An 18,666-nucleotide genomic window follows, 5' to 3' on the forward strand; every position below is an offset into this window, starting at 1 on the left:
TGCTCTGTCAGGCCCCATAATCTATCCCTTGCTCTCCCATCCTTTCTTCCCATGCTCATGATATTCCTTTTGCCTATCCCCAGTTCACCAGCTCATCCCCTTCTGCATTTCTGTTAGTTCATTTCCTCCTCTCTCTTGCTACATGGTCCCTGCTTGCTGCTCCAGTTCTTGCCACCAAAACAGCCCAAAGAATCTGGAAGGATAAACTGCAGAAAAAGTCCTGCTGAACTGATACATCCCCAGAGTGCTCATAATTCTGTAAGAAAAGTGCAGTAGTTGTCATATATGAGATATGAAGAAGAGCTGGAATCTGTACAATTCTGCTGGACTTCACTACCAAACACAAATATGCCTCTAATTTGGAGAACTTCACTACCAAACTCAAATGTGCCTCTATTGCAAATAAGTGGTTTTCTGAGCCTTAAAGCTTGGCCAGATTTGCATTGTTTTTCACACAGATGACTGATCTCTCATCCCACCAAATACCAAGGCAATCTCCTCACAAATATCAGGCCCCTGTTCTAATGTATGGAGGTCCTGGAGCATCTCAGCAACACAGTTATCAGAATTATTTTGAACAAGGGCAAAATATTTTTCATTCATCTCATTCTCAGATATATAACTATTTTTGCTGAAGCTTGTCCAAAAAAACCCCAACAAATCAGCCTTGGGTGAATCTGGAATACAAAAATGTCAGGAAGCTCTACCAACTCCAAGTATGATAAATTAACAAAATAAATAATTTACTGGTTGGGAAGAGGACAGAAAAGAGGATAACATTTGACTAATCCTAGCAGTATGTAATTTGATGTCCTACATCCAGGTCAGAAGTCATTGGCTGAGTTGTACCTGGACATTTCTGTTCCTTGGATGGTGACACTAACAGGGAAACCTCAATTACTGGTGGCAGTGACCAGGCCAGCAGTGCAGTCACTAGTATTTTTGTGACCTCCCCTACCTTCTTCCCCACAACAAACTTGCTGCCTAGAAGTAGCACCCCGGTTGCCCCCTGCTCAACTATGCTACTTGTAATTGGCAACTTCATTCATGACCCAAGTGACCTTATTTCAGTTGCTGATGTCAATATTTCTCAACTAGATCAAACAGTTTATATACTTAGCTGTTGCCAGGTTTCTATATTTTAATCAACATAGACATTCAGTGCATCGAAGGCCCCAAAATTCTATAAAACCTTTCCAGCAGCACTGGAACATTGTAGACTTAATTGTTTCAGTCTTTTATATTTTGATTCTTCCCATCGCTGAATTCAGCCATTAGCAAACTTTATAGTACAATGCTTGAAGTTCACGCTTGAGTGATGAACACATGAAAGGCTATATGGGTACGATTAAATTGATTTCCCTAAATGCACTTCTACTCTGGTGTAAACACACATCCTCAAGTTTCACCTTAATTGAGTAAAAGTCTTATGGACTTTGAACACAATTTTTTCCTAACAAATGCAGTCAAAAGTGAAAAAAAATTTCCAAAGAAGAAAAACTGTCAGCTTCTTTATAGTTGAGTTAGGGATAATGTATTATATCAGTAGATGCATACACAAAGTACAGAGCTATGAAAGCAAATTTATATTACACATGAAAAGGAAGGAAAAAAGAAACTATATTAGTCTTGTCAGCCTCACAATTACCTGAAATATTCTCTTTTCAGATCCTCTTTGTTTGATGTATTCTTTAGGCAGGAATTCTTTTAGGCTGTAAATAATAATAATAATAATCAACAGTTAAACTAATGTCTTTGGGGAGCTTTTCTATGTTCCCTTACTAGCATGAAGCTCTTCACCTTGGCTCTGAACATGGACATAAAATACCCTGTAATGAAGCAAGACTATGGCTGGATTACCAGGGTGAGGTCAATGGGTTAATTGCCTTAATTAAAACATGTTTCAGCAACATCCATACATGATAACACTTCATGTTTCTGCAGTGAGCAAAAGTAAATAATAGCTGGGACCCTTGCCATCACCAAACCACATGATGCATTTCAGCAGCTTGGAATATTGCTCAAAGGGTTCATTTACAAATTCAAAATGAATGCTACTTTTTTTGTTTTGGGGGGAAGGAAATAAAAGTACAAAGCAGTTGCGTGTCAGCAGCTCCGTTTCTACAACTACTGTCTAGTTGCGCTAAAACTTATTGAGGTGTCGACTGCTAGCTGTATCTTCCTTGTCTTGCATAATGTTCTACCTCAGCCAAACATCACTGCAGCTTCTGGGCATCAATCTGGCCCTGGAGAGAAGAAAAGGCCATGGTCTTCTGAGTGGAATTACACCCTCACTTTATGACAGTGTGTTAGTGGTCTAGCAGATTCATAAGAATGCAAATGAGAATCACAGAAGAAAGGAATATTATACAACCTAATTTTCTCTCAAATTTACTATCCAAGTACATATAAGGTAATGATATGAATGTAGCAAACTTACACTTTCTACCATTAGAAAAGTTTAAAAAGCTTTAAAGAAAATAAATCCTTTATCTGGAAGTCTTTTTAAAGAGAACTTGCATGAGAATTACTAAGATAAAATTCAAGATTTTCTTTCTTTTTACAAAGAAAAAAATGTCAGTAGTCAGATGATTTACTCTGTCCACTACACAAAATTATAGCACTATAAATCAAAACTCAAGTAATTTTTACTCCTGCCAACATCATAGCAGTTATGGCTCAGTTTTAATTTGATTGTGAAATCTCCTTTAGGATTTGTCTGCATGGAGACACTCAGAAAAAATAATTCAAATTAATTTATAAGAAGTGGATTAATTAACCCGCATTACATTTCTCTATTGACAGTCCAATTTAGATTTTAAATGGCCTTAGTTCAGTTTAGTTTAATTTACCTTGGAAGTAAATTAAGCTAAATCAAATTAAGACTACTTGAATTCTGCATGAAAGTGCTCACACAAAGGTTTAATGCACTTTAACTACCACTTTCAAATAATTTTCCTAAGTATCCCTATGCAGAGAAACCCTTGGATGAATACAACACTATATATAAAATAATTATTCTAATGAACATCCAGTAATGCTAACAGCTAAGATACAATTTTCTTAAAAATGGAATGCTGACCTATACCAATTTAGAGTTTTAATTTGCATTACAGGAAAGATAGTAAAACACTCCAATGGCATAGTCTGTCTTTACAATTTCCTAAAACAGAAATTCTACATATCAGATGCTTTAGAGGAACTCCCTAACCAGGACACAATAGCAATGTTCTGTCCCCTGTAGGACCCTCCCTGGCATCAACTACCATTGGTTTAAGGATGTTAGATGTCCCTGACTGTTCCATTTAATAGCTCCCAACAGATCTGTCCTCTGATAAATAGCCCCATCCTTTTTTGAACCTACAATCTACAATCAGATTCTACAACCTCCTGTGGCAATTTCACAAGTTAACTATGGGCTATAAAAATATACTTCCACTTGCCTTTCACTAATGCCCCCCTTGTTTTTGTATTCCGGGACTTGGCGAATAACCATTCCCTACTCACTTTATCCATCCACTTCATGATTTTATAGACCTCTAACATTCTCCCTCAGATGTCTCCTTTCCAAATTGAAGACACACAGCTTTTTTCAAGTCTTGCACAGTACAATAGTTGCTCCTTAACTCCTGGTCATCTTTGTTGCCCCTGTCTGTACCTTTTCTATTTCCACTACATTTTAATCAGAATTTTATGCAGCATTCCAAGATGTGAATGCAATACAGATTTATACAGCAGTATAATGATACTTTCCATTTTGGTTGCAATTCTATTCTTAATGGTACCTAACATGATTTGTTTTTTGGTCACTGATGCACACTGAGTAAGTGTTTTTAGACCACTACATACAGTGACTCCAAGGTCGCTTTCCTGAGTTGTAACACCTTTTTCAGAGACCAGTAGTATGTCTAGATCAGGGGCTCCAAAGATGTGACCTGCGGCCCAGGTCTGGCCTGTGGAGCCCTGTAATCTAGTCCCCAGTGCTGTCTGTGCATCTTGTAATTGACCCACAGACGGCATACAGGGTGTGCTGGATGGTCCTGTACACTGCCCACTTCAGTGTGCATTGGCTCCATGCTGGATTCAGAATATGTCCCAGAGCAGTTGCTGCATGCACCATGGACCCACAACCCCAAAGCAAACAGTGTGCAGTGGAGGCTATAGGATAGCTATGCCCATATTCTACTATGGTTATTTCCCAGCTTGCTGGGCTTTGCTGTTTGCCACATAGGGCTGGGAGGGAATTCCCTGCTTGCTCCTATACATCGAGGGGGCTTTGAAGCCTTCCACAGAGACATTGGGTGTTGCCTGCACCCAAGGCTGGGGATTCTAACTGGGATGTTTGAATGCTCCTCCCAGAGGTTCCTGGCTAGAGGGTCTTGTCCCTCTGCTTTGAGTCAGACTGATTGCTATATTTGGGGTCATAAAGGAGTTCTAGGCCAGATTGGTATGGACTGTGGGGGTTTTTGCCTTGCTCTGTAGTAGGGAGCATGGCTCTCTTTCTGGGATCTCGTAAGCATATGTTAACAACCTTTACAGAAGCAGGATGACAGCTACCGCGGTTTCCCTACTTTACCTACAGCAGGTTAGGGTGTTATGTCTTTTGTTCTGTTAGGGTTGACTGCCCAGTTTTATTAAGAGGTTTAACAATGGATTTGTATAGGATGGGTTGGATAGGGATGATCTTGCCTCAGGGTGATGTTGGATTAGATGACCTTTGGAGGCCCTTTACAGTCCTACTTCTTTATGATTTTATTAATATAGCTGTTTTTGTGTATGTAAGTGCTTTTTCTGCTCTTTCAGTTTGTAACCAATTTATCTTATTTTTAGTTTCTGCTTTTTATATACTTTCTGTGATTGGCTTATCTGGTATAATTTTTTAAGTCTTTCCACCTCACTACTCAGATTTTGCATTTCCTCCCTTGTAGTCCATCTTTCATAGATTTCATAGACATCAGGGCTGGAAGGGACCTCGGGAGATCACGGAGTCCAGCCCCCTGCCCAAAGGGCAGGAAGTCAGCTGGGGTCATAGGATCCCAGCAAGATAAGCATCCAATTTACTCTTGAAGGTGTTCAGTGCAGGTGCTTGAACCACCTCCGATGGCAGACTGTTCCAGACCTCTGGGTCCGACCACGGAGCCAATTTCCCAGCCAGCAGATCGTGGTGGAGCCAAGGCCACAACCAGCCAGTTTGGCCAAGAAGTGATCATGAAATACCAGATCAAAAGCTTTTTTGAAGTCAAGATATATGACATTAATCTCTTCTCCCTTGTCCAGGTGATAGGTCACCTGGTCATAGAAGGAAATGAGATTGGTCAAACAAGACCTACCCGCAACAAACCTGTGCTGGATGTTAGCCTGGACCAGTCCCTCAAGGATGGCCTGCTTAATAAATTTTTCTAAGATCTTCCCCAGGATAGAAGTCAGGCTAATGGGCCTGTAGTTAGCCGGATCCACTCTCCTCCCTTTCTTGAAGATCGGCACCACATTGGCCTTCTTCCGGTCTTCGGGCACTACACCAGAGCACCAGGAGTTTTCAAAGATCCGTGCCGGGCTGGGCTATGATGCTCGCCAGCTCCTTGAGTACCCTGGGGTGCAGATTGTCAGGGCCGGCTGACTTGAAGGTATCCAGCTTCTCAAGATGAGACTCTCTATTTATTAGGCTGCTTTTAATGCCTGCTTTGAAAGCATGACATAAAATATTCTTTTTCATAGATTCATAGATTGTTAGGGGCTGGAAGGGACTTTGAAGATCATCGGATCCAGCCCCCCTCCCCCCCGGCTCTAAGCAGGAATACCATTGGGGTCAAGTGACTAAGTCATAACTGAGGTCAAATGAATGGGGTCATAAGCCTCTAAGATCTAGAGGCTCAGTAGAGGGTCTAGTCAGGCTTGGAGCACAACAGTATTAAAAGTCTGTAAGTTGTTCTTGCTGAACTTCTAGTCCAAAATGTAAGAAATCTAGTTTTTACATTATTTTCACCTTTGTCTAAGATCACACAAAGAAAGGATTTTGGATATATCCAAACCAAAACTAGAAAATGGGCTTCTTCCCTTTCTGGATAAATGTCTAATTTATAACTGTAGGGGAAAGGTTGGATGCCTCAATTTATATGTAAAAGGCTCTTCCTGAAATTGTGAGGTATGTTAAATTAGTGGGTTTAAGCCCACCTCTAATAAAAGAAGCTGATTTCTAATGGCAGTCAAATAATGGATTACGCAGAAAAAACCCACAAATATTGTTAAGATACCTGAAGGAGGGAAAAAATGAACCATGGAAATGAGTCTACAAAACCAATGGGCATTTTTTTTAATGTAACGGTCTTTCCTGAAACAAAGGACAATGAAAATAGTTCCTACCATTATTCTATCAAATCCAGATTCCCAACAAGGGGAAAAATGCTGCCTTTTTAACTGGCTGCTTCCATGGACGTCATCATATGGATGATGGTTCTGAACGTAACAGCTCCCAAACACAACTAGAAGAACTTGTGAAAACGGCAAAATTCTTTGCATGGCAAGTAATGGAGATACAATGATATACTGCTCAAGAATGGAATTAGCAACCTGTTTTCTACTCCAGTGGACACCGTTGAGCAGTTTTTCTCAAGGTTATGTCATGTACACTTCAGTGTGTATAAATAAATACTAACTTCCCGTGCTCCTCTATCATCTATATGTTATTGATAACGTCCAGTAAGGTAGTATCTGTAGTAACATTGGTTACTGATTTTTACTTTGCCGGAAAAAATGCCCACATCTTTGGAGACTAAACAGCATTGCTAATTAAATCATGAAAGGAGAATAGAAAGAAAAAAACAGTAGGAAAAATATTTGTGCATAATAGAACAACACGTTTAACATTAGCAATTTAATGTGATTTATATTATTTTCAGTGAATTAAGAGTTTGATTTCCTTTCTAATAGTTGGACTCCTTCCTGGTCATATTAAAATGGGATAGTTAGTTTCCAAGTTTTCCTTTTGCACTTCTCTAATAGATAACTGTACTGGTCCATGATCTGGCCAGTCTGTTCTGCCTTGTGTAGCTGATATAGCATTATTAACTAATTATTTGGAAATTGGCCTCATATCTATTTGTGTACATAGTTTGTGTGGTGTTGAATAAAAAGATCTCTCTCTTTTGGATTTATACATCTCTAGAAATCACAACATTCATAATCTTAGTGCTGCACCTGATTTTCTGTCCTTTGTTATACCTCCATCAGCTCCATCTACTTTTGAGTCCAAAACACAGTATTTATAGTCTCCTCCCAAAATATCGCCCTGTTTAAATTTCTCTGAAGTTTGAGATGGCTTTCTAAAGAAAGACATCTGGCTCTCCCTGATTAGGTGAGTTAACATTCTATTTCCAACAGTTCTTTTAACAAGTGTGCACCTGCCTTCCATATCCATATATGTTTCTTTTAGCTGAAAGGTAAATGATAAATTATAATTGCAACTCCTCTTTCAGTCAATTTGTCTGGAGCTATATGGGGGGAGGAGGAGTGAAACCACTTGCCTCTTACGTATTCACTGAATTCCTTTTAAAGGTGCATTTCTTGGATGAAGCAAAAATCTGGTGGTTCATCTTTGATGGCTTGTAGCACTTTCTTCTATTTAATATTATTAAGAACCTTAACATTTACAGTGTAAAACCAGAGTTAATTCAACATCACAAGAACAGTATGTTGCCACCTGCTGAATTGGTTTCTGTGACTTTGTAGTTTTTACTCTATTAGTAAATAACCTTATCTTTGAATCTGGGTTTAAACTGTCTGCACAAAGAGGTTCTTTCTTTTCTGAAGGATTATTTTGGATTCAAAACATGTTTTACCCCACCTTCCCAACATACCCACCCTAATTCCTCCTCCACCCACTTCCTCAAAAGCAAACAACCTTAACTTTATGCACCAGCCTTACCAATGCTTTGTGTTTTTTAGTCTCTTCCCCCTCCTCCCTATGTTCTCAAGTAAACCCTACTAGAAAGTGCCCTTTCCCCACCTCCACATCCCATTTGTAAAAATGTATAGATTCACCAATGCTCCAGTAAAGTCAGTAGTTAAACTACCCTTCTGATGTGGTGAACTACTTGCCACTTCGGGTGAAATCATAGTATTATTTTATGGACTTATAGCTGAGATGAATGGTGTGGGACCAGTCTGTGGGTGGGATCAGGCCCGCAGACAGGTTTCTCATGCCAGACCAAGTGCATGTCCTCAAGTGGGTATGGCATCTGTTGCAGCCAGGCCAGGACTGAACTGCACATGATGCCTAGTTCAGCACATGAATGCTCCATGCTGGATCCAGAGAATGGCTGGAGTGGGTGCAGTGTGCATCACACTGGCCTCACCAGGACTGTGCCACCTGTGCCAACCCACTTCGGGATGCGCACTGGATCTGGCAAGGAGCAGATGTGGGGTCTCCAAATGGAAAGACTGAGCGCTGTGAGTGGGGTCAGCTGGTATGAGCCACATGCTACCTCTGAATCAACTCTGAAACCCACAGGCAGCAGTCAGGGTTGGATGACAGGTCTCTCTTGGTCAGATCCAGACCACAAACATAAAGGATTATCACCAAGGGAGGGAGGAAGCCATGAAGCAGGCCAGTCCCTCCCCCAGAGGAGGCCCCTTTTTCCCCAAACCCTCTTGATTTTGTCTTTTCCTTTATTTTCCCACTTGCACTCTCATTTTTTTAATGAGGGCTCTGCCTTTACAATTTCAAACCACACATGTTTCTCTACCCAAATTACTTCAAGTAGGGTTTCAAACATTAACAACCTCTGCAGGATTTACTTATACTTAGCAAGCCTATTCCTACATTTTCACATCTTCTTGTAAATCATAGTTTTGCAACTCTTCATCTCAGGTTTCCTGTCATTATTCCTCATGATCTTCCTTCTTTTGTTTTTTGTTCATAATCTGCCACTCCATATTTCTGTTTTGAGCTTCAAGATCTTTGTTGGAAACTGATTGTGCTTCCAAGTTGTCTTCTGTTAGTTGGAATCTTTCGAGTACTCCAACTCCTGCCTTATTTTTAATGATGCATTGCTGTCCTTCCTGAGCAAACAGAACTTAAAGGATAGCCCCATCTGTATTTTGTCTTTGCTTCTCTGAATCATGTTGCATAATCTTTTTCAGTTCTTTTATTTAGAGTGGAATACGATGCATCTTGAAAAAAATGTGTACTTTGTATCCATCCAATTTAACTGTAGAGAGTTCTCTAGATGTTGTTTTTGTTTGCAGGAAAGTATTCTTACAATGTTATCACTAAGTCTATTTGTGCTGGGAGAAGCACAAATATTATCTATGAATATCAGTGAGCCTGCTTCTGGCTCTAAGGTTTATAGTGGTTCTTCAAAGAATTTAGTAAGATCCCCTTTCTTTGCCCTACAGGGATATTCTTGGTTTTAATATTTTTCCTCCTTCCATGAGATTTTCCATATTTCCATTTTTATTGAGAGCTTTTTCCTTTTTTTCTTTAAATCAGACTAATTCTGTTTTGGAATTCAGCATTAGCTTTAAAGGTTTTTCCACATTCTTCTCAGTATCTGTAATTCTGTTCCTAAATTCTTCCGTCTCAGATGCAATCTTGTCAAGCTTTTAGTTCAAGAATAGAGACCTGAACTCAGACGTGAACTCATCAAAGTCATCAGTGGTGCTGGAAGCTGCTTTAGTCTTCTTCTTCCCCTGCTTTATTTCCAGTTTCAGCAGCCATCTCTGAATACTCATGGTCTGCCAGTTGCTTCAGTTATTTCTTCTTGTGAATGCGTGTGGAGCTTTGCATATCAGTTTCCTTATATGCAGCTGCCCTTTAGCATTTAGGAGAAAATGTTTCTGAAGCCTGAATGGGGCTAGGGGTAGGTAATACCTTTGGATTATGCCACATTTCCCCTGGAGCTCTGGCTCTAAGCATCCATCCTCCACAGCAACATCACACAACCCCCAAATGATGTTTTTTAATGTTCATTAAAAGGTGGAATCATAAAGAAGAGATCTGATTGGTTACTGTTTTTACTTGGAAATCAAAGCTGTTGGTGGGTAGGTTTAGCCACTTTACACATTCTCATCTACATATGAATAGAAAGGACATTTTTTTTAAACAGCTATTTTCTCATCAAATTTAACCACAACCTGCCTCTGTAGATGAAGAGGCAAAATTTAAACCCATTTTCATCAAGCTATTTAAGATCTGATAGCCTGAAAGTTCTCACAGTTAATACTAATGTCTGCTTACTCTGGCATGTACTATAAGGAAATTCCAACAACCAGTATCTAAGTGTTAAAATGATGCAGGCACTAATCTTTATTTGTGCCAAGAGTAATTTATCAATGACAGAAAGGGATTAAAAAAGGAGAATTCTCCATATAAACAAGCTGTTAATATGGTAAATTAAACAAAGTTGTTTCAGCTGTATGCTAGGAAAGGGACCAACCCTACTTTCCTCCTACTTTTTTTTATAAGCAAATATAATCCCTTTAAGGAAGCTTTTAAGTGTGTTGAGATGACATTGGTTAGTCAATGGTTACTGATCAACCACATTTCAATTTAAGTTGTAACTTAATTAACATACAACTTCAACTCTTTCACACTTTGATTAATATATCAATATATTTCCATAGAAAGGAAAATAATATTTGCAAAACCTGGTCTAGAAATATTAACTCAAAATCTTGCTTTTGCTTTTCTGAAGTCAGTATTTTTTTTTAAACAAATGGAAGATAAAGTTGCGTAATTTCTTTCTTTTTGTTTTCTAATGAAAAGTAGTAGTAAGAGAGCATATCCAAAAGAACTGGAATTAACCTGTACAAAGGAAATACATTGTTAGGGGCAGATAACATAACATTTCTCATTATGGTAACAAGATTATACCTAATGGAAATAAAACAATTGACAGAAAAATCCCTACAGTTAACAATAAACTCCTGAAACTTGAGTCATTTATGAATTTCAAAGGAACAATCTCTAATTATTTTTACATTTCATTTCTAAAAAGCATAATGGGTATTGCACTGACATTTAGCATTTTATAGCTTAATGAATTTCATACAGTCTGGCTTGCACAGTGGAAGTGAAAATATATATCCTGCAGTGCATGTCTAATACACAAATAATGCCACAAGACTGGACAATTTTTTATTCTATGGAATTAGACCAAGAGACAGAAAACCTGGAGGGTTCTTGGCAGCTGAGGTCTGCTGACATTGCATAGCCACTGAAGAGACTGGCCAAACAGACGCTTTTATGGGAATTTCGTGCAGTAAGATAAACCTTAAAGACATCTTTAAAAACAAAACCAATAAAACACATCCTTTAAAAAAAAAGAAATCTTTGCTATGAACACTAAAATCCATGGGTCATAACCTTTGCTTAGCACTATCTTGTCATAATATGGTATGATAATGGGTTGCCACACGAATGGTATCAGGTTGGGAATAGGCTTGAATAGAGGGACTGTAGAATAAAAGAGGCTCTTAAGTAATAGTTATGCAAATAGTCTCAATAAGAGGGAATAAAGGCTAGAACTATGTTATGTCTATTACATAGTGTTTTCACACTTCTAAGAGAAATCAGCAGCTCTTTAAGTACTGCTTCATTGTCCAATCAGCAGTGAGACTAAATCCAGACTGTACAAAAGAACGCTGATTCCTCAGATTAATTGGAACTGAAGGATATTTGCTTATGTGATTTGTTTGCATAACTGAGCATCATATAACAGCTGCTTTAGGGAACTGTTCCAAAAATAAAGCATTTCAGACATTCTAGGCTGCAGTGTAGCACATTTCAAAGTAAGTCACCATTTAAAAGAGATTCTTTGGGCTACATTAAAGCAAATGTCAGGTCACACCTGACATCAAAGATTCATCAAGGATTTCTCTGCCTGTCAAAAACAGAACACACCCACTGCTCTATGTATCTCATTCTTCACATTTAAGCTTAATCATGACCCCCCTACAGCCCTACTTGAAGGCAAGTCTTCTCTACCTGCTTAGCAGCTGATCAAGCCCTTTGCACATCCCCCTGTCTGTCCTCCTTACATTTCTATTCCTTTCCTACTATGTTCTGTGCATACCAGCTAGGAAAAAAAAAATCAGTAGACATTCAGTGTGTGTAGTTTTTAGTCAAATTTAACCCTTTGCTTAAGGAGAGACAAGAAAATTAGGAAAGGCAGCATAGCTAAAGTGAAGCAGTGTCCATATACAGAATTCATTGTTCTCCAAATCTGCAAGGGCGGATACAGGCCTTGCTCAGTATCATGCGGTGGCAGGGTAAGTCTGTTTCTCAGATTTGGAATTCTTTCTCTATCTCTCTCTAAAAAATTTAAGATAGGAAGAGATGTAACAACTCTCCTGAAATCGAAAGGTAATTATATAAACTGATACAGTGCAACTGCCTGCATGATTCTGGAGTGATACAAATATAGTGAACCTGATCCAGCTTTAATCCTGCTTTATTCAGGATCCACGTGTTGGTGACTTAACAAAAGTTGTATCACCACAGGATAAGGCAAGCATGACAGTTGCTCTCCTGGGTCGCATATCAGCATCCCTTCTCAAAGCACTGAGATGCATTTATCCACAGCCTTGGTCATCACTAAATACACTTAGTGCTGGGAATATTAGTCAACAGCCCCACAGCCCCTTTTAACTCATGATCTTTATACACTTCAGTAACAAATAAACGATCAATCTGGCTGTGATATACAGACTAGACAGCAATATTGAGGCAAACAGACAAAAGCTGACAATCAGGAACAGAACCCAGGCTTCCTGAATCCTACACCTGTGCATTAAACACACTTCAGTCCTTTCTATTATGCTTCCCATGTATTCTAGGGCCCAAGCAGCCCCTAGTTCTTGCAGACCCTGCACTGTTTGCAAAGATGATCTTCAAATTTAGACATAAGCAAAGCAGCTTACTCCAAGAATCCAGGCTTGTGTTTGTGCTCCACATGAGGTCCAAACTGAATCTGTGCTTGAAAGCCTCCAAACTCACAAGCCTTCTCGAAGGAGACCGGATGGGAGCCATTCAGGATGTCATCTCGAGCCTAAAAAGGTAAGCAAAGACATGTCAAGCACATCAGAAGCAGTTACGGTGCCTCTGAAATTCCTCAAAAGCCTGAACAAAAACCAAGAATCAAGCAGCAAGCTTTCCTGTCAGAATAAATTTGTTATTCCACTGTGGATATGTTTGTGACTAATAAAATAAACAAAAGGCCAGATTCTCCCCTGGTGAGAACCTCCATAGCCAAACTGAAATTAAGCCAGCTAGATCTGTTTACGTTAGCTAAGGATCTGACCTAAACAGTTTATATTGGGAGGGTGGAAACGGGAGGGGGGTGAGGGCAAAGAGAGAGAGAGAGATTCAATACTATAATAAAAAAGAAAGTTATCTACTTAGTATGTAAAATATTGACTGCACCTGTAGGGTTGAAAGACAACTGCATTTTCCACTCTTCTTCTGTGCATATATTTAGTGGTTGCAGAAGGTGCTAGATTTAAAAGCTAGGCTGAAAAATGAAGTGGTACTTAGCCATAGAGCAGGTAATGGAATGGAAGCACTGGTGCATGCTGCTTCAATAGGGACACAGGGGGACCCACTGAAGTGGAAAGGGCTGTTAAAAGTGAAATATTCTTGAACATTTAAAAATATAAGTGAGGTATGCAAACAATGTCATCTTTATCATTTGCCCTAGAGTTCTGAAATGTTGCACTTTCAACAGTCCCATGTGAATCCAGCTGTTGGGGACAGCTTTCAAGCAAAGCAGAAAGACACTATTTATTGCGCAATCACTTTTTACTATCTTGTAAATTCTAACACAAAGTACACAACATCTGAACCAACCACTTAAAAGAAAAGTTTTACAGAAAACCTTACATATTCCCTGACTGCATGACATCAGTGATGATTAAGGGAATCCCTCTGAATTAATTTTATACTCAGACACCCTTTGTATCTGTATCAGAATGTAAAGTCCATTCCAAAATCTCTCTTTCACTTCTCCTTTTTAAGTTTTGGGTTTTTTTAAATACATTTACACACCCTTGCAAGTAAGTTTGTTTTAGACTCAGGTAAAATGACTTCAATGCTTATGAAATCTGACAGCAGCAAAACTGAAATGTCCTTTTATTAAGTGGGCAAGTACTCTAGCTTTTCCTCCAAACATACAATTCTGTGGCATACTGCTTATCACAACCGTACCCAAGCAGAAAGTGATTCACAAGAGATATGTCCTGAGACACAAAATAAGTCTAATGAAAATTTTTACAATGGCCTTCACATTGCATTTGCTTCATTGCTAGTGTTTACAGTTGCCAGAATCCCAGTCAAATTGAAACCTAGAGTCAAGTTGTATGTATTTTCCCTTCATTCATAAATACTTTTCAGGTGAAATTCTGCTTTAGTTGCACAAACAATTTTTTGTCCATGGGGTTGCCAAGATAAACAAGATAAACAAACGGGTCCTTCATCAGAACTTGGTGAAAAATTCTGCTGGCATACAAGCAGGAATAGAATCCAGTTCCTTCCTTATAGCAGTTCTTGTTCCTTAAGCAGATGGGCATATATATACATATTGGCTAACTATACACAAGACATCAGATCCTTGTTTAAAACTCTATTTTCTACATTGCTTCCCAGAACAAGGCAGACCCACACATCTACACCTACTCTCACCTGCAGAAGTTAGGTTCAGGGAATGGGCCACTGAACACCCCCAATTTCCAATTCAAGTTCTGGTGTACGATAATAAAGAAATGGATGGAAGTGACAGCTGAACACAACTGGTTACAACATTTGTTATGTACCTTGAAGGATGATTCGACAGGATGCAAGAGGTTTCTCTGCTCCAGATACTATACCTGAACATAAAGCAAGTTCAGCTGAACAGGGTCTCTGGAGTCTACGTTCTGGTCTGAATAAAAGAACTTCCGCCTCAGCAGCAGTGTTTCATTTTCATCAACTCCTTGTTCTCTGAATGTTCGACTGTGATCTAGCCAGTTTACTGGAACAGAGCCACAATACATATTAGTAGGTGTTCAATCTTGCCAACTCAGATTTTGTTTGTGAAAACTGTATGCATGTCCTCTTTCCTGAAGTCCCAGCTCCTGGCATCGTGATTACATGAGAACCATTACTGCTCTTCTTTGTAGCCCTCAATGATTCTGAGAGAAGCTTGAAAATAAATCCACGTAGTTTTGAAAACAAAACAACAGATTAATAATAAAAAAGCTATTTTTCAAGTCCCAATTTGGGCCCTCAGTGTTTGCAGTGCTTGTAACTGGAAATACTATGTATAAACCCTAAATGTAGGTGTTCTCTCAAACATTTTCTTCAAGTAGAATGTAAAAATAGGCTGCTATGTAAGCTCATTTATGCATGATAACATTAAAGTATATTCTCCTCGTTTGAGTAGCTAAGTATTGGAACATGATACCACAATAATGGATTCCATAGCAAAACAAGTTAGATGTAGGAAATACATACATTGATAAAGTAGAAATATAGTGTGGTGTTCTGTGAGTTTTCCTTCAAGCTAAGTAGATGTATTCAGTATTCATATGCATGAATCTGCTACCCTACTTAGCTGGGATCATGAATGTGAAGAAAGTTTTGGACACAGTCCCACGTGACATTCTAATAAGCAAACTGGAGAAATACAGGTAGACAAAATTATTGTTAGATGAATACCTACTACGCTGAGTAACAACATGCAAAAAATAACTATAAATGGATCAAAGTCATCTTGGCAGAAGGTTTCATGTGGAGTTCACACAATGTCTGTTCTAGGTCTCATGCTGCTTAACATTTGTATGAGTAACTTGGGTACAGGAGGAGGAATCTTACCAATCAAGTTCACAGATGACCAAAAAACCATGAGCACTTGCAATTTAGAGGCTCCAAACAGTATTCAATCAGATTGTGATAAATTAGAGAACTCAGCTACAGGCAACAAACTGAAATTCAACCGAGACAACTGTAAAGATCTACAGCTGGAAAAAAACAATCCCAAAACCCTCAGATAGATGCATACAGAATAGGGGATAACTGGATAGACAGGAGCACTACTAGGAAGCATCTGGAGACTTTGCTGAATAAATGCAACATGAATTGGCAAAATGCTCATGGCTCAAAAAAAAAAAAAAATACAATTCTGGGCTTCATTATCAGAAACACAGGAAGAAACAGTACCATTCTACTCAGTGCTGTTCAGGCCTCAGCTGGAGTACTGCACTTCTGGGCACTGCATTTTAAGGATGTCAAGAAACTGGAGATGATTCATAAGTGAACAGGCGAATGACAGGGATGATAAAGAAGGTGGCATGCAAGCCGTATAAAGAAGGGTTGTGAGAACTAGGTATGTTTAGTTTAGAGCCACTGTTCTGAAACATTGCAAAAATGGAAGTCCTTAACCTAAAAATCTTTCTACAGATGGAACAAATGGTGTGCCAGTTAAAAATAGTTCTGGTTTGTTGTACTGTAAGCACTCTTTCCTCATGATTTAAATATCAAGAAACAAAGCAAGCACTGTTTAGGTTCCTTCTATATTTTATTCAGAGATCAGCAAAGATAAAGCTATATTTTACAGACCTACAGCACAAGATATGTTAAAAGAATGAGAGGATATCAGTCATTAAATATACTTCCTTAGTAAAATAAAATGAGACCATTAAGGAAACAAACTTCCTACTGAACTGCCACGAGAGAAAAAGATATCCCTAAACCTTGCACTGGTTTTCACCTATGCCCTACCTCTTGTGCCTAAAAGCAACACAGCCTGTTAAAACACCACAGCAAAAGACACCATATGCACATATATGGCACTGTACCTATTCTTATAAAACTTTTCTGGATTTGTAAAAGAAAGCCACATTTGATGGGAGATAATTCCAGGACAAAACCCCACCCTTCTGTGTCCCTTTTCCTCATGCTTCTCTGTTTCATAGATTTCATAGACATTAGGGCTGGAAGGGACCTCGTAAGATCATTGGGTCCAGCCCCCTACCCCAGAGGCAGGAAGTCAGCTAGGGCCAAAGGATCCCAGCAAGATAAGCATCCAAATGTTTCTTGAAAGTGTTCAGAGTAGGTGCTTGCACCACCTCTGGGGAGAGTTTGTTCCAGGCCTTGGGGGCTTAGACAGTAAAGAAGTTTTTCCTTATGTTCAGCCTAAAACTGTTTTGCAGAAGTTTGTGACTGTTGGACCTTGTCATCCCCTGGGGTACTCTGGTGAACAGGTGTTCTCCCAGATCCTGATGTACTTATAGGCTACTACCAGGTCACCTCTGAGCCTGTGCTTCTCCAAGCTGATGAGTCCCATAGCTCACAGCCTGTCTTCATAAGGCCTGTTCTCTTGTCCTCTGATCATGCATGTGGCTCTCCTCTGGACTCTTTCAAGCTTCTCCACATCCTTCCTGAATCGTGGAGCCCAGAATTGGATGCAGTACTCCAGTTGTGGCTTCACCAAGGCTGAGTACAGTGGGAGGATGACATCCTAGGTCTTGTTCAAGATGCATCAGTAGATGGATGCCAGAGTTTTGTTTGCTTTGCCAGCTGTGGTATCACATTGGTGGCTCGCGTTCATCTTGTGATCAATCATGACCCTCAGGTCTCTTTCAGTCACGGTGCTAGTGAGTATAGCATTGCCGAGCCTGTAAGTGTGATGCAGGTTTGTACATTTAATTAGTTATATAACCTTTTGGGGTGAACACTTACAGTCATCATCTGTATGGAGTTTTGCCTTCAACTTCTCCATTTTTCTCTCATCTCGTAACAATGTCCTGTCTTTCTTAAGTGTTCCTGTTCCCTCCTCCTTTTTCTCTTCAATGCTCTCCTGGATTAGGGAGTATTCTTCATAATTTGTTATTCCTGCAAGTTCAAGCAACACCAGCCTTTGAAACATGAAAAATGTAATGTACACAAAAAGACAGAGGGATAGGATTTGTTCTAAATATTAAAAATACATTTATTGTATATGTAGAAACTGATCAAGTAAAAGTAACTGATCAAGCCACCTCAGGAACAAGGGGGCTTTTTTGGTGAGAAAGACCAGCAGGGTTCAGCTCTGGTGTAATCTGTACAGGGGTAAATTCCAGAACAGGGGACACGCCACAGTAAATTTTCTCTCACAGACTCCTTCAATTTCTTCTTTGTGGACTGGACAGTTTTTGCATACCAAGTATGTCCACGGAAACATGGCAGAACACACTGAGAAACAGCCTCTGAAACATCTGGTTCCTTTAGGGCTTTCTAGCTGTCAGCCTTCACTATGAATTTTACATGGAAATGGATTGGAGGCCAGGATGGCGCACATAGCACATGTTTATGTTGCTCTGATATCCTTGTCCTGCTTCTGTTTTTCATTACTTGGTAAGCATTAACAGGATGCTCTGGGCTATACAGAACTGCAAATAAAATGGATTTTCTAACATGGACACACATGAAAATGAGTCTAAGACACTCTTTAAGTGGATAAATTAAACCATATTAAAAGCCCATATAAACATTTAAATTTTAAATTAAAGCAGCCTTAAATTGATTTGGCTTTATTCACTTCATATTTACTTAAATCCAAGATGAGGCTTTTTCCCTCTCCAATAATTAAAGAAGGAAAAAAAGGTTTGAATTCGAGTAAGGCCTGGCGGAGGCAGCAGCTCTGTTTGGGCTTAGGC

At 39.3% G+C, this 18,666-nt stretch overlaps 1 protein-coding gene across 13 annotated transcripts in view; it reads right to left on the reverse strand.

Annotated features, from left to right (window-relative positions):
- TLN2 (talin 2) overlaps positions 1–18,666 on the reverse strand; it is a 383,956-nt gene that overhangs the window by 175,608 nt on the left and 189,682 nt on the right. For all 13 annotated transcript variants that reach the window (XM_090029605.1, XM_090029610.1, XM_090029613.1 and 10 more), the window contains 4 exons: positions 17,711–17,863; positions 14,860–15,002; positions 12,919–13,046; positions 1,649–1,712 (listed from right to left, as the gene is read on the reverse strand). In XM_090029605.1, the coding sequence (XP_089885731.1) occupies positions 1,649–1,712; positions 12,919–13,046; positions 14,860–15,002; positions 17,711–17,863 (488 nt within the window). The remainder of the gene's footprint in view (positions 1–1,648; positions 1,713–12,918; positions 13,047–14,859; positions 15,003–17,710; positions 17,864–18,666) is intronic.

This window comes from Crocodylus siamensis, chromosome 15, assembly GCF_052110815.1.
Source record: "Crocodylus siamensis isolate JL-2025a chromosome 15, ASM5211081v1, whole genome shotgun sequence".
NCBI classification, from domain to species: domain Eukaryota; kingdom Metazoa; phylum Chordata; order Crocodylia; family Crocodylidae; genus Crocodylus; species Crocodylus siamensis.